The sequence below is a fragment of the Mustela lutreola genome, chromosome 6 (genome assembly GCF_030435805.1).
Source record: "Mustela lutreola isolate mMusLut2 chromosome 6, mMusLut2.pri, whole genome shotgun sequence".
NCBI classification, from domain to species: Eukaryota; Metazoa; Chordata; class Mammalia; order Carnivora; family Mustelidae; genus Mustela; species Mustela lutreola.
Window position 1 is genome coordinate 63,819,632 of NC_081295.1, and position 17,537 is coordinate 63,837,168.

The following is a 17,537-nucleotide window of genomic DNA, read 5'->3' on the forward strand; positions in this document are numbered from 1 at the left end:
TCTGTCACATAAATAAATAAAATCTTAAAAAAATTTAAAAAATAAACAGAAATATGATTTCACATATCATTTGTGTAGCCCTGTTTTCATGCCTCCTTTGCTTTTTGCTTTATTTTAATTTACTCAGTTATTTATTTAAAGTTTTTTTTTATTTGACAGAGAGTGAGCACAAGCAGGAGAAGTGGCAGGCAGAAGGAGAGGAAGAAGCAGGCTCCTTGCTGAGCAGGGAGCCCGATGCAGGATCTGATCCCAGGACTCTGGGATCATGAACTGAGTCAAGGCAGATGCTTAACCTATTGAGCCACCCGGGCACCCCTGCTCTTTGCTTTATCTAACGTTTCTTCCCATGCTACTCACTGCTCTCTAATGAGTGGCTGCACATTGCTCAGTAAAACAGAGACTAATACTATAAGTAAAGGGAGCTACCCTCTCCCCGCAGAGAATGGCCACTGCAAGAATGGCCAGAAAAAGCATTCCTCAGTAACTTTAGGAGGTCCGTCTGATAATAACAGGCTCAGTGCTATGCACAGTGTGTGAATTACCTAGGTTGATACTTTCAGTAAATGTGATGATTTTATTGTCCTTATTTCCCTGACAGGGAAATTGATGCTTAGAAAGATTAAGTCACCTAAGACCATACAAGTAACAAGCACTACAGCTGAGATTTGAACCCAAGGAATTGAACTCCATGCCCTGAACCACCGTGCAATCTGTCCTGTCCTCTTCCTAGACCCAGACATCATCGTACTTTCTGTTCCTGTTCCCCTCCCAAATCCCCAAGGGATTAGAAATCCTTTAGCAGGCACTTCCTCTTCCTTCCTATAACGTCCCCCAAGATGCTGCCCAGCGTTTATTGTTCATCTCAGGTGACCCTTACTCTACAAGATAGACAACGAGTTAGAGACATTTGCAAGATCTTTAACGACCATTAAAAATTTTCACTTTGTATCTGTAGAGCTATCACAGAACAGATGGACAAAAGCCTGCAGCATTTTAAAAATTGCTTCTAATTTTGTAGATAAGAGGCAAGACTCTTGCTTTCTGTCCTTTGACTTGCGGCACTGTGAATTTTCTCCCTGCTAGTCTGAGATAAAACTGCTGGTGTCTGCTCCTTGATCTCAAACCCAACACCTGGGTCCTGCCAGCAGCTTGGGCTGTCAGTGGGGGTTGCCTGAGGAGGCTTCTTATCTGGTTCTGTCCAATTCATGAAAGAATGCTGAAGCTTTGCAAATCTACCTAATTCAGGATATACACCTAATCAGCATAGCAAAAAGTGCAATTGCCAGATGGGACAAGGAATCTCTCCTAATCCCTCAGTCTTAGTTACTGGCCAGGCCACCCTAGGAACAGCTGCTCCTCCAGGGAAAACAAATATGTACATGATTAAATAAGGAAAAGGGGATTTTTGCCAACTTTATAGTCATGAGCTTAGATAAGTTCATTGTAGGTCTGTCCCTCAGTCTTTTGATCCTTAAGGTGCCAGACACCCAAGAGTCAAGTCCAGATAAAAATCGTCCCATGTCAAGCAGGCTGACAGAGATTGTGGGAACAGCTGTCCTAAGTCCTTCTGGGAAAAGGCTTTCTTCTGTTTAATGAATATTTTGGCGGGTTGGGGCTTGGTAGATAAGAAGTGATGAAAACTGAGGAGAGACAGCAGTGTCACCAGGACCTAACTTGGCTTGGAAGGAGGCCATGTCATCTAATGCCTCTGTATTTGGTGGTACCTTTGCCCGAAACCCTCCTGTCCTTGGCTCTTCCTGCATTTGTTTCTCATGTGACTCATTTGGTTGGCTTCTTCTAGGTCTCAGCATAAATGTAACCCCCTCAGAGAGGTGTCCTCCTCTGACAACGAAACCCTCTAACTGGTTTGTCACATCCCTTTGCTTCATGACTTAAGAGCATGTGCCAGTCTCATAAACAACTGGTTTACTTATTGATAATCTTTCCATTAGACTATAACATCCACTGGGCACCTGAAAGACCCTTAAGGCTTTCTTATATGGTGCTGTCTTACTTGGAGTTTTTGCTATGTCACACAGCTTCCTTTTCTTGAATTGCTACCCCTGCTGTGATTCCTGGCAGGTGAGTGGGAGGTTATGAGGGACTGATAGAGATGGTGGTCCATGGAGTTGGGAGATGGCTTTTCCATCTGGGCTCTTGGCTTTTTAAGTATTTACAATAAAGACTGGCAACTGGCAATACTTTACAAGGTGAAAATAATGGCAAATATTTGTCTAAACTGGTTACTGTTACTTAGAAGACTGGTGATCAGCTTTCTGCCCTCCATTACTCTGTACATCCATACAAGGTGCACAGGAGTGGATTTGGAAAGAAGTTTTCAAAAAACAAAGCAGTTTTCTGTGACAAGAGATGCTTTCAGGCAGAAGGGGTTGGGGGAAGTGGGAGCAATACCAATGGGGACGTCTTCATGAAGGACACTGAGTCGGTGGTATTTGGTAATCAAGGTTCTCTGGGGAACAGAGAAGGGTCAACTTCCTTTGCCACAGGGAAGCCAGTCAATATAGAATGAGGCCTCCTAGCAACAGTATGAAGGAAGCTGAGGATCCCTGGACCAAGCTAATGCTGATAAGAGTTCAAAAGATCTTTGAAAAAAGGCTTTCCACACTTCATGTCTAGCCACCAATATCCAAAGATCCGTGGAGTTATTTGCAAAAACTAAGAACAACCAAGAGAATGAAAGCTCCTTAAGCTCAGGTAGAGTTTCTGGTGTCAGAAGCATAGAAGGTTTTAAATACAGGGAGGACAATGCTCCCTATGACTCACATGGTCTATATAAAGAGCACAGTGTCTGGCAAGGATGACTCAGTAGACAGAAATGACTTATCAAAAACAATCAGTGGAGAAATGGCTGATGTGCCCAATGCCTAGTAAGCATTCATTCACTGGATTAAAACAAAGACTGGTTAGGACATTTGGGGGACAGCTAATGAATTCAAAGAATCTGATTTCTGTTGCATCATGAGTAGGCAGAAAGTTCAGATTCACATTCTCCACACACTGGCCTTAAGGAAAACAGGAATGACAAAACCCTGAGGGCAAGTGCATTAAAAATACATCCCTCACAGGGTCAGTAAAGCTTATTGACTAAGTTGTTGTCGTTGCTGAACAGCGGGAACTTGGGTGACTGGCAGTGTCTCACAATTCATCTTGCTGGCATGGCCTCCATAGAGGAGCTATGAGGATAAGGAAAACAGGCACAAGGTTTTCCAGGAAATGGGAAAAATCATTGCAAAGACTGAGAGAAATCCCAATCATTAAAAAAAAAAAAAAAAAAAACAATAATCAAATAGCTATGGTGTACAAGAAGCAACCCTTCAATTTAAAAGATGTATTGAAACTTTGGGGCACCTGGGTAGCTCAGTCAGTTAAGCATATGCCTTCAGCTCAAGTCACAGTCTCAGGTTCCTGAGATTGAGACCCTTATCAGGCTCCCTGCTCAGCCAGGAGTCTGCTTCTCCCTCTGCTCTCTCTCAAATGAATAAATAAAATCTCTCTTAAAAAAAAAAAAAAAAGAGGTTTATGATCATAAATTTAAACATGTCTCCAAAGGCAAAGGAAACCAAAGCAAAAATGAACTTTTGGGACTTCATCAAAATAAAAACCTTCTGCACAACAAAGGAAACAGTCAACAAAACAAAAAGGCGGGAATGGGAGAAGATATTTGCAAATGACACTATAGACCAAGGGCTGATATCCAAGATCTATAAAGAACTTTTCAAACTCAACACCGAAAAACCAGATAATCATGTCAAAAAATGGGCAGAAGACACAAACAGACACTTCTTCAATGAAGACAGACAAATGACACACGAAAAAATGTTCATCACTAGCTATCAGTGAAATTCAAATTCAAATCAGTGGTGAGATACCACCTTACACTAGTTAGAATTGCAAAGATCAACAAGGCAGGAAACAACAAATGTTGGAGAGGATGTGGAGAAAGGGGAACCTTCTTACATTGTTGGTGGGAATGTAATTTGGTGTAAACACTTTGGCAAAACAGTGCATAGATTCCTCAAAAAAATTAAAAAATAGAGTTATCTTATGACCCAGCCATTGCACTAAAAGGTATCTACTCCAAAGATACAAATGTAGTGAAAAGAAGGGCCATCTGTACCCCAATGTCCACAATAGCCAAAATGTGGAAAGAGCTGAGATGCCCTTCAACAGACAAAAAGATAAAGAAGATATGGTCCATATATTCTATACATTTCTTTGGAGCAGCTTAGACATATCAGTTAAACCTGTGCACCCTTTCTATGCCTCATTAGATTTATAAGCTTCTTAGAGGAGTAAAGTGTGACTTTTTGATGCCCACCATGTTTTTGGCAACTTGCCAGGCCCCAGGAGGTGTGGTGTCCTGGCCCAAGCTCGCCCCTTCTGATGCACAGTCCACATGAATGATGACCCTCAGAGTTTCAGTGAGACTCTGCACCTTTGTGCCTGGTCATTATTGTAAAATGTGTAGACAACGTATTATGATAGCCCAGTCATATAGAAGGCAATTATCCTGGGAATCTGAATGGCAGAATCAGGTTGGTATTGTGTGCCATCACAAAATGGCCGGTTTTATGACCACATAAGGTAAGAATCCTAGAGTTTCTGATGACTTGGTTAGGATGATCAGAATTTTGTAAGCCTCCTTTAGGGATGTCCAGCCACCTAGCAGGACCTCACTCTGGACAGGGAAAAAATCATCTCTCCTAACCAGAGGCCACCTCCCATGAGACTCGTGGAACATTTTTTCCTTTCTGAGACCTCCTGCTATGCTCTGCTGAGAACCTACCTTTTGCAGTCAACATAGTAAATGGTAACTTCCCTAAGATTTAGGATTTGAAGATCTCATTTCTGCCAAGGTTCCAAATGAGTCCTCTCCAGGACCATTCCTGCAAATACTGGAGTGGAAAGTGGTTCTTGACCTTAATGGGTAGCAACTGTGTGTTTACTTTACATCTAACCATGTGCTGCATTATTTAGGCTTCCATTCATGAATCCAACAATTATTTATGGGTATGTTATTAGGGGTCTGATCTAATGCTGGTGTTGGGCATATAGTACTGAACCAAAAAGACACCCTGACCCCTGATCTTGCAGAGCTAACACCTGGTGTTGAAGACCATCATAAAATAAGGGGTTGCAGTAAATTGTGATGGGTACTATGACTGGGAAAATCACTGTCCTCTGGACAAGCCTCTCAAGGTCTAACTCAGAGCATACTAGCTGTAATTCCACTTTCACCTTTTCATGGACCTTTAAATTTAATACACTACAACACACACTATTAATAAATTAATCCTAGGAAAGAAGACATGGGTTCCATCAAGAAATGTGCTGATTTGGGGGAGTCAAGGCCCACTGAGGGCACAGGGGTATACTAAGGAATTCTTCTTTTCCTCTTTCTTAAACTATTAAAATTATCTTACTTTACATATGAGTGCATCTTGAGGTGACTATAGTTTCATTTTTCCAAATACCACATGTTATTTATAAATCAAACCAAACAAAATCCACCAGAGCTCAAAAAAGTAGCTAAAACCTTGAGTACAGCCCACAGAAGGCCTTGTCTTTCCTGGTGCATGGAGAGGAGGAGACTCTCTTCAAATTCTTAATGCCAAGTGCATTTCAAACCCCAGCTCAGGTTCTGGCTGAAAATCTAACTTTGTTCCTTAATGCACATTTCCTTCTGGCCTTTGCTATGTCTTGGCATGAAACTTCAGAAAATTAAAAATGATTGCATAATTCCTTCTCTTTAGAAACCTTCCAGTTCTTTTTTTACTCTGTCAAATATGGCAAAAACAAGGATGGGAACTTCAGTGTTGAGCATGGGGATTCTGAGCCACCAAATGCCTTTCCATTCAGTGCAGGACATGTCCCAATTCTGCCCCTGCAGCCTTATGGGTGTGTACCACTGACAGTATGCCTTGGCCATGAAGTAAAAACGGACTTGAAATACAAGCAACAAAGCAGACTCTTTTCCAGAGATGGCAGAACGTGTGCCATCAGAGTGGGGTTGTGGGTAGTCACAAAGTACATACCAAATATCAGGGTACACTTTATTATCTAAATGTAAAATGTGGCTGCCTAAAATAAGCATTTTCCCCCTTATTTTTTGATTGAAGTTTTTCAACCTCAATACTATGGACATTTTGGGTCAACTACTTCTTTTTCTGGGGGACTGTCCTGTGCGTTGTAGGGTGTTAGCAGTACCCCGGCCTCTCCCCTCCAATGACAGTGGCAATCCCAACTGTGACAACTAAAATATCTCCAGACATTGCCAAATGTTCTCTGGGGTACAAAATACTTCCCAGTGGAGAACCACTGTTTTAGATCACTTATACCCCACACACCCTGTGAATATAGGGGAAAAACCCTACAATATTATTACTCTTCTTCCAGAAGACTCCAAGCTAGAATGCAGAACTTTCAGATGGCATCTGGGAAAGATCCACTGACCCTTCATTAGGTTTCAGAGACTTTGGACTGAAAGTAACAGAAGTAGTTGAGCTATGACCCCAGTCTTTATTTTGGTTCAAAGAAAATAAATGAAATTATTGTATTGCATGAACCCTCTACCCCTTAGGACTTGAACTGACTTCTCTTAGGCTGAGTGACAGATAATTTGAGAAATCACTTTCTGGTTCAACTTGCCCACATTCTGGCAAATGGCTATTCTGAGATTTTTTTTAGTCCTAGAAAATATTTTGCTAGTGTTCCTGAGTACCCAGTTTGGAAAATATTTCTAATTATTATGGCATATGGTTGTGTCTTTTCTGGCCTTGATTTGGTGCCTCTAGTAGTTAATTCTGATATTCATTCATATTTTTTAATATGCCCTTACCACCTAATTCTAGGAAATACTATAAAAGTGATAACTGTAAAAAATTTCTTTGTACATATTAAATCATAATGAACTTGGCTGATTCACTTGAACAAATAAATAAACCATTCTTATTCTTTCCTCCAAATTCTCTCCCTTGGCAAGTTCCTATAATTTCTTGCTCTAACTGGAGACTCAAAAATCTATCATTGGAGCCAACATTTACTCCAAGTTTCCATCCCTAATTTCAACTTCTCAACATCATCAATGAGCATATGCAATTCCATGGAAGTCATTAAATCTCCAATATGGTAAACAGATAATACTTTCCCCACCTCTCAAATTCCTAATTATATAACCATTAAAATTACACTTGAAGAACATGCACCCAAATGTTTATAGCAGCAATGTCCACAATAGCCAAACTATGGAAAAAATCTAGATGTCCATCAACAGATGAATGGATAAAGAAGATGTGGTATATATACACAATGGAATACTATGCAGCCATCAAAAGAAATGAAATCTTGCCATTTGCGATGACATGGATGGAACTAGAGGGTATCATGCTTAGCGAAATAAGTCAATCAGAGAAAGACAACTATCATATGATCTCCCTGATATGAGGAAGTGGAGATGCAACATGGGGGGGTTAAGGGGGTAGGAGAAGAATAAATGAAACAAGATGGGATTGGGAGGGAGACAAACCGTAAGTGACTTGTAATCTCACAAAACAAACTGAGGGTTGCTGGGGGAAGGGGGGTTGGGAGGGGGGGTGGGGTTATGGACATTGGGGAGGGTATGTGCTATGGTGAGCACTGTGAAGTGTGTAAACCTGGCAATTCACAGACCTGTACCCCTGGGGCTAATAATACATTATATGTTTATAAAAAATAAAAATTAAAAAAAAATTACACTTGAAGAAGAAAAAATTACACTTGAAAGAATAAATATAGCCATCTGGGAAATGTTTATAATCTAAAGTGAAAAGAAATAAAAGTCTATATACACAATGAATATAACTGTGAACATATACATATGATTAGAAACAAATATTCAAAAGCCAGTCGTCCTTGTGGGATTTACAGTGAACTTTTCTCCATTTTGGAAAGCCTCTAGTGCTAAACTCCTTGTATTTCTTTACATGACCCTTTAAAAATATTACGATTCTTTCATATCTGACAATGTGAACTCACTATGTCTCTCTTAAATTGGATCCTTAAAATCCATCATTCAGTCAGAAATTCTGGTTCCTCGTCCCATCATCACCTTGGATTTTTCCTTTCCCGCCTACTTACCACCTACTCCAGTGCCAGTCACTGCGGCTCCTGCTTCTCTCCCTATCGGCTCGGGGCACGTGGGTGCACCTGTCTGCACAGCGTTGCTAAGGACCCTTCCCTATTGCTGCAATCTGATTCACATCCTCAGGACTTCTCGCTTAGGCTCTTACAATAAGCTAGTTTACCAGTGCCTCTGACTCAGGCCTTTTGACTTCAGACCATCCTGCAAAGCCCTTCCTTCTTCCTGTGCACCTTCAACATCTAACACTCAGCTCTGGAAGTGTCCCTTTCCTGCTTCCTCTGACCAGGTCCTAGAGAATCTCCCTCAACCTAACATTCCAGCCTCATGGCTTACCCACCTTCAGGAATCCCAGTGTAAGCCTACACTTTCTAATCCACGGGGCTTTTCTCCTCCACCAAGAATGCCCGCCTTCCCAAAAAAATTGTCTTAATTCTGTACACCCACCTTTCAAACTTCCACTCAAATAGTATCCCCGCCTTGAAATGCTGATCTACCCAGCTCAATGTAGTTTCTCCTGAATTTTTCCAACTCCACTTCTATGACAACATACACAAATACTTTGAATTATGGTAAATATCATGATCTCTTTCCAATTAGTTTATGAGCACTTGCCTTTGAATGCATGGCTTTTGACCCTACAAAGTTTTATATATTGCTGGTAATGAAAATACATTCACGGAACAAACCAATGCAAATAAATCTAAAAGAAAACAAATCAAAAGGCTCAATGAATTATCTTTTTCTAGGTTAGTCTGTAACAAACTTATTTTGACCTAATCTCACAGCTGATGGTTTAAGAAGTAAATTTCATGAGCACATCCCAGATAACACCTTTACTCCTTCCTTCTCTTTTCTTCTCAGACTCTCCCTAGATGGGCACCTCATCTCAGATAGTTTCTGCTCATATATACTCAAGGCTTTTGATAATATCATAAACAATGCTTGTAGACATGACCAACGAAGTTCCACAAGATAGTATTTAAAGGGCTAAAGCCAACTTGATTCTCTATATGTGAAACATTTAACAATTAATAATTATAAAGCTCTTCTAGAATATCCAAATCATATGAATTGTGCCTAGTAGGATGGAACTGAAATTTATTGGTGTAAATGGTGGGGTGTTTTCTGTAGACTGTGGAATCATGGCAAATGGTTAGGACCCGAAATAATATGTAGGTGTACAACTGATAAATCAGAATTTACAGAATTCTTCTTTGAAGCTACAATTCAACAATAGTAAATATGATGAAGTCCTTATTTAGAAATCAGAAATATATGATGAAATACACATTCTTCCATTATGACAAAAGAAAATTACATTATAGGCTGTATAGAGGGCAGGACTATAGAGGAAGAAAAGAGATAGGAAGAAGAAACTCCTAAAGCAAAGATATTTCTAATGTTCTGGTTCATAATTCTAATGAGTTTAGAGGGATTCATTTTATTATTATGCTACACATCTTCTTTTCTAATAATTGTAACAACAATGAAAGCTAACACCAACCCCAATACTGCATTGTTACAAGTACTTATTTCATATTAACTCACTGAAGGCACAACTCCAGGAGGTATGCATCATCATTTTTCACATTTTACAGGTCAGAAAATTGAGGAACAGAGAAGCACCTTTCCCAAGGTCATCAGGTGTTCTAGCTCCAGAACTGTGCCCTTACCACTCTCCTACCAGGTATTTTGAAACAAAGAAAAAGTAACAAGAAGTTTAAAAACAATAGAGCCTAATGATGGTTTCATAGGACAGTTACCCTCTGCCATCTCTTACTCCCACAGACACACTTGGCCACTTAAGTGTTCCTCAGGGGATTCTATCCACTGCAAGAGAGTGTTCTTCTTTCATTAGGTTCCATTATTTTTCAGAAGCTGTAGGACTCACACTGACCTTGCAGTTTACTCAAATACAAGTCTGAGAAGTTTTCTTCTCTACCCATCCAATAGCACACATCTGGAGACCAGATCAAGTCCCAGCCTTGCTACAAAGTCTTTGCAGAAAAATATAAATAGCTGAAAAAGTAACCCTGCTACTGACCACTGTGTAAGCCCAGACAAGTAACTGGACGATTACAGCTTCAATTTACCTACAAAAAGAAGGATCTTAGAATGGAACTTACTTCCATTCTAAAGTGTGAATCTGTGTTAATCCTTCTCATTTGTGAACTCACACAGGTTAATTATCTATCATCATAAATTTCATTCCTTTTGCTTGTTGCTTACCCTCATGGTCAAACTTTCACCTCTCCATCTGTCAATAACTAAGTTAACAAGCAATTAGTTAGCCATATGCCAGATGCTCTGGTTGGCACTAAAAGGATAAAAACAATACTAAAACATGTAATTAGTTTTCACTAACTAGTGAACTTTTCCAGTTATGCCTGGACCAATAGTTAAGGAGTAACCATTTGGAGAGATTATAATGTGCATTTTCCCCAAAGGGCCCACTGTAGGTAGTCCCCTGGGCCTTGGCTAAACTCCTACCTCCCTGAACACAAGGCCACCCTCTTCTGCCCCTGACAGAAGAAAGGTAACAGAGGGGATGATGGGCCAGCTGCCTCTTGGGAAAATATGCCAGACTGTAATCCCCATGTGACATGTGATTGTGGAAGACTGCCAGTTATTGTTCAACATTGTCCCCTTTGTTTTCAAGAACAGAACTCTGGACACATTGCTGCCCCAATAAAGACTACACTTCCCAGCCATCCTTATGATGGAAAGTTGCCATACATCCATGGCCAATAGGTTGTAAGCAGAAGTATCCTCTTGCCAGGTGGCTGGAGTGTGAACCACTGACTGAGGATGGGACACCATCATGGACCACAAAATTCCAGAAACAAGGATTTTAGAGCATGAGGTCCAGCCAATAATGACCTAAGTCTGTGAAAAAATGAAAATAAGCCTCTGCCCTGTGAACTGAACTCTAATTAATACAACAATCTTTTCTTCCCTTTCTCCAGGCTTATCCTCTTGTCTGATTCTTTATGCTTTAGATGTCATTTTATTTGCTTATTTAAATTCAATTAGCCACCAGCATTAGTTTCAGATGTAGTGTTCAATAATTCATCAGTTGGGTATAACACCCAGGCTCATCTCCTCATGTTAAATGTTATTTATTTTAAATGTCACTTAAGAATAGCCTTCTCTGTCATCCTCTTCATCTGTCCTCCATCAGGCACTATTAGAAATATACTTTTAGGTCCCTAGATTTTTCTATCCTCGTGTTCATCACAATATATGTGTACTTACGTGTTAATTGATTTCTATCTCCATTGCTAACCTCCAAACAGACCCTGTTTCTGTTTGGTTTTGGTTTCATTTTCTTCACCAAAGATCTTTTGTGGCTTGCATAGTGCTTGGCGCACAAGAAACAATAAAATATTTGAGGAATAAATGACTGAAACAATAGAAGGATCTCCCTACTTTACTAGAAACTGTGGACCATCCACAGTGAACAGTGAAGGCCTCTCCATCTGTACTTGCTTAATAAAAATTATGAGGAAAATCTGTAAAAACACTTAGCAGAACTGTTCTCAGATGTATTCAAATGGCATGGCATTGGAAATTGTGGCACTTAAAAAAATAGATAATGTGAAAATATCTTCATCTCAAAAATAATGCATACTATTGAAAGGAAAATTGTATTTCTAAGGTTTCAGTGTTTGCTTCTTACTTCTTCATATATTTTTATTGTCTCTCTGAGGCAGTCATAGTGGAGAGTAAAGAAACCTGGGAGAAAAACTTAGTAAGAATTTTATCAGTGTGTCTACAAAGTGGGAAAAGAGGATCATCATTCAGTCTTAGCAGCAGGAAAATGGGTGGTTTAAGAACCATTTACTTAGCAGATCCACATATTTTACAAACTCCTCTGCATTAATTACAGAAATAATATGTTTGTAAATAAGTCAGAACAATCTCTAGCAATGGTACATTAAAATTAAATGGTTTTTATCAAATACTGGATTTTTCCTTAATACCAGAGATTGCTGCAGATCTTCTAAATTGTCTCAGTAGCTTTAGACTAAGAAGGGATTTCTCCTTGTTACGAGAGGGGAAGACAATTTAACCATTTCATCCTGAAGCTGCACTAATGATCGTTTCTCACATGAGGCACTCCGGAAGACCCACTGCCCAGAGTCATGGGCATCAAAGCTAACCATTGGATAAAGAGCCAGTATGAGACTCCTCCATTAGGACATGATGGAGAGGAATTTAGAAACAGTCCCTTTATTTGGTCTGCTTCTTTCTCCCAGACCAAGGCACTGACTGCCTTGTTGGTACATAATTTAAAAGCACGCTCTCCTTCTCACTGTAAGACCAGAGTTCTAAATGGACACCTTAGGTCTATCTCTATGGCCATCAGCTCTTTCTCCATCTGTATTTTCTGTAGGTGTTTGGTTGGCTTTTTTGTAAAATAGAAAAATACCTTAACATTAAATGACATGCTCTTTCCCTCCCCCCAACTTGATCTCAATCTCGATCCTTCTCTATCACACACACACACACACACACGCACAGCCATTAGCTAATTTGGTGGAAAGACATTGATTCTTCTTCAAACTTGAATCTAGGTCTTGAAACTAGTAAGAGAATGTATGGTCACGGAGGATGCCAAAACCCACAGGGTTCTGAGCCACTATTAGCTTTGCCCCTTACCAGCCTGTGACTGAACTTTTCTATTCAATTCTCTTTCGAATAGGGATAGTGCTAACACCCATGCGCCTTTTAGAATAGACTCAGAAGGCAAGTGACCTAACCCACTGTTTAAGAGCATAAGTTTGACCTCCAGCGGCATTACAGGGCAAACACTGGCCCCGCCATTTGACTAGATGTATGACCTGAGTGTGAACGTACGGTATTGACCAGTGCATCTGATGCACAGTAAATATCAAATTATCAACCCCTGTCATTTCTCCTTGAAAAATTGTGAAGGATCCCACCAGTATCATTTCTATCACCAAAAGACACACCCAAAGAAAAACATCTAATAATAACACATCCATCAGATGCTTTCTCAGTATCCATTATCACATCCTTCCTTATCCACAAAGCTGGCTGCCTCCCTCAGATAGGCTGCACACATCTCTGACACATTTCTAGAGGCAGAAGGCCAGCCACAGTTCCCCTCAGTTTTAAAGACTCAGCCAGCTGTATCAGCTAATAACCTCTCTAAAGGTTATCTATCAGGAAGAAGGGGAAAAAAAAGTCCTAATTGTTCTAGTCAGAGATGTCATTAGTTATGTACCCGGCTCCTGGGGAGTCTGCGTGGCATTTACCCAAATGGCACCCACCATGGGAAAATGTTACCAAAGCGGGCAAGTGTTTAACCTAAATATTAAGTAGTTCCCTGCTTTCTGTTAATCCCTTACTAAGATAATCTATCTTCAGAGAAACCTTCTTTCTGATTCTACAGTCCTGATCCTTGATTTGCTCAAGCTGTAAAATTTTTATTTGGATTCCATGGCTGTTTCCATAAATCATAATAAAAATAAAATTTTTATTTGGAAACATGGCTGTTTCCATAAATCCAAATTGCCTTTTCTCCCCCTTTTGTTAGACAGTCAAACCATGCAGAACAGATCTTAGACTAAGTGATCTAACCTCACTCTGATTTAATTTGTCAGGAGCAAGCATCACTGATTTCTTTTCTTTAACCCTCCGGTTGAAAGTCTAGGGCCTTCTTTCCAAACGAGAACACTACCTTTGGAATCTTGAGTCTCATTATTAGACAGTTTGTTTAATCTCTGGGAGACTTCAAAGAGGAAGCCATATTATTTTCTCTCCAGGAATTTAATACAAGCGCTCCACACTCTTAAGAGTGTGACAGGGTTCAATTTCTCATGTTTACAAACACTACCAGAGAGCAACGTGTGAGTAAAATGCATGGCATAGCTTCTTAAAAAAATGGCACCTGGGGTTTGTCATAAAAATGGGCTCTGCTGTGGTGAGACAGACATAAATAAAAAATGAATGGTGTGGCTTTATCGCTCCTGAATAACATCCCGGTATCTGAAAATGCCTACCATATCTCACTTTAAAAGATTTTATAGTACCTGCAAAATATTTATATAAAATGGATTTTTATAGGAGATGCCTAGTTTAGATCATTTATCATGAGGATGAGTTATATAAAGCATCAAGAATAAATATACCCTTCCTGTGTAATGGGGATCGAGCTTTTCCTTGAGGGCTCATCCAATTCTTTCTTTTGGCGAGAACAAGTGGCAAAACCATTTTAATATGGTAATGATATTAGCAAAACCAGGATGTATTGGTGAGTTTTTAGTTGGGCCATTACAAGTAGGATAGCACCCAAGAGAAAAGGGCACACACTTCTAAAGGTGACTGAAGTTACTGCAGAAATTTATCCTGCATAGAGAAAGGGTATAAACACTATTATTATTTCTAAGCCAGAAATGCTATAATTTGGGTATGTCTTTATACCCAAATAATTTAAATGTCAGAAATAAGTAATGATCATGGAACCTTCCTTCGTGGACTCTCACGCTTGGACCCCCAGCTCTGGAGATGCACTTGAGGCTAATAATAGCACTTGAGCGTATCGTTAGTTATCTTGTCTAAAAAGGTTTGTCTCAAAAGAAAGTAACTGAAGGCCAGGTTTGTTGTAAACTGAAGTATTTTTTTCCCCACTCCCAATGTTTAAATGGTTAAAATGATTAATAGCATAAGGCAAAGGCCCTTCTCTTTTTAAGCATTTTGGAAATCTAATTTTAAAGAATGGCAGGCCAAATTACTGTTTTCTTCTTGTCTGACAATGCCTGATTTCTTCCTGAACATTAATGTCAAATTCTATCATGGTGTCATTAGAAAGTCCATTAAGATATGCTTTCCAGGATTTCCAGTAGAGTTAACATGTGTCAACTTCTGTCCTCAGCAAGGCTAGCAGAAGGCACTGCTGGGCTGGAATGAGGAAGCAGGCCTAAATTTTCAAAACAGGTGTTACTCTTGACATAACCATTAAGCATCCTGCTTCTCTAAGACTTGTAGAAGAACGGGCACTTTCTCCTTCTATTTCCAGAAGAATGCGAGTCTGTGGAGTGTGTGTCTCCTTGTGACACCACAGCTCACCCTCCAGTACACGGAGACCTAATACTACAAGAACAACTCAACAGACTGATCTTGGAAGCCACAAAAGTTAACATGGCAGCGAGCCTTGTCTGTCTCTCAACAGCGGCATGGAGGAAGTAGAGAAGTCAAATAAGTTCTAGAAAAGGTTGCTCTTCAGTTCCTATGAATGCTCAGCTGCCAAATGGATGTCAGAGGACAAGGCAAAACTGTACATTACAGAATCAGAGAGAGTTAAAGACGAATGAGATCTTCGGGGGATTCTCAATGTTTACTTTAAGAATAGTCCTAGGGGCACCTGGGTGGCTCAGAAGGTTAAGCATGTGGTTTTGGCTTAGGTCATGATCCCGGGGTCCTGGGATCGAGCCCTGAATCAGGCTCCCTGCTCAGTGGGGAGTCTGCTTCTCCCTCTTCCCCACTTCATTTGTGCTCTCTTTCCCTTTCTCTCAAATAAAGAGTGTTTAAAAAAAATAATGTTCCTAGACGCACCCACTGAGACTATGACTCAGCACCCGCAGGTGGGAAGTAGTAGGCATATGCCAACACTTGTAAAGCACTGGCTTTATGCCAGATATTGTGCTAAGTTCTTTACAAATATCACTCATTTAATCCTTGCAACAATCCTGTTGGGTACGTGCTATTATTTCCCCCATTTTATAGATGAGGAGACCAAGGCACAGAGAGGTTAAGGAATCTACCTGAGGACATCCATCTGAAAAGTGAATCAGCTGCTTCAGAGTCTCAGCTCGTCATCACTGCACTGAAATTACCTGTCAGCTATGGGCTATGCTGAGGCCCAGGGCACTGAGAAAATATCATGACTGAAATCATCTTCTCTGAATGGAGAAACTGAAACCCAGAGGAGTGAATTCTCTTACCCGAGACAAAAATCCTTCAATGCATTTCCAGGAAGAAATCAACCATTCTAGGACACCAACTATTCTTAAATATTCCTCTACACTTATTCCTCCAGGAGAAAATGAATAGATGGCGTTATTAAAAGCCAGCGCACTGGTTCCAGCTGTGTTGCTCTGACTGAGGTGCTGTTCTGGGGCAGAGATTTCCATCCTCTGCAGCTCAATTCATTGTTCATTCACAGGATAAGACACATTCCAGAATCGGCATAAGGGACTCCCAAAAGGGAGGGCAAAGGGAAAGGGGAGGGAGAGGTGCCATCCCCCAAAGTGGTAACTGAAATGGGGGAGATAAGGTTCCCATAATTTGATAATAGACAAGAAAGATGGGATTCTAATGTAGTTCCCCAAGTTGGTCTTCCTGACCTTAAACTGCCTATTTCTAAAGCCTTAGAATATGTGAAAACATCATTTGATCACTGCTTTGTTTTAACATAAATAGGCAGCAGAATACCCAGAATGACCAGATCTAAAAACTGGACCTACTCCCGTGCATTCTCTTAAAAAGTGACAAAGACGTTACCTAATAACATTGGATGTGCAGGATCAAGCAAAAAATCATATAGATTTACTGAAATTCTATTTTTTTACCTAGTTATCATTTCTGTTCAACAATCCAGGTAATTCTGGGGGACCATAAGCAAGAATAACCATATATTCCAAATGAAAAGGGAGCTGGCATCACCACAATATGGAGGCATTTCTAGACTAACAGTGAGAGGTTGGCGGGGGGGGGGGGGGGGGTCAGTCTGTTCCCATCCCAGTGACGCAAACCAGCAGTCACGTCAAACCAACCTTCATCACTTCCACCTGCAGGTCTTCATTGAGGGAAGGCGTCACTTTCACAGCGTTCAGGATCTGATTGAGCAGCTGCTTCTCATCAGAGTCTGTTTCCATGGATACAAACCTCTCTTCTGACAGAAGCTTCTGTAAAGAGGCACAAGGCAATGATCACAGACAGGCTTTCCCCTGCTGCCATAGTCTGTTGTATCTTAGTATGTCCTGAGGATAATTTTTCGTACTCAGGAGCCCTGTCGGTGGAGGCCATTTGGAAAGAACTCATGCTACATGCCAACAAACAAGGACAAATGCATCAAACCTTTTGCACAGTCTGCGCAAAGACTTTTTTTTTTTTTTTTAAAGATTTTATTTATCCATTTGACAGAGAGAGAGATCACAAGTAGGCAGAGCAGTGGGGAGAGAGAGAGGGGAAAGCAGGTTCCCCGCTGAGCAAGGAGCCGGACATGGGGCTCGATCCTAGGACCCTGAGATCATGACCTGAGCCGAAGGCAGAGGCTTTAACCCATTGAGCCACCCAGGCGCCCTGAGCAAAGACTTTTTGCTGCTGTTAGAGAATTCATTCTAAATAACATGGCGACCATACAAGTTGT

At 40.5% G+C, this 17,537-nt stretch overlaps 1 protein-coding gene across 4 annotated transcripts in view; it reads right to left on the minus strand.

Moving 5' to 3' along the window:
- The window catches only part of ARFGEF3 (ARFGEF family member 3), a 178,936-nt gene that overhangs the window by 113,816 nt on the left and 47,583 nt on the right, over positions 1-17,537 (minus strand). For all 4 annotated transcript variants that reach the window (XM_059177442.1, XM_059177441.1, XM_059177440.1 and 1 more), the window contains exon 4: positions 16,942-17,073. In XM_059177442.1, the coding sequence (XP_059033425.1) occupies positions 16,942-17,073 (132 nt within the window). The remainder of the gene's footprint in view (positions 1-16,941; positions 17,074-17,537) is intronic.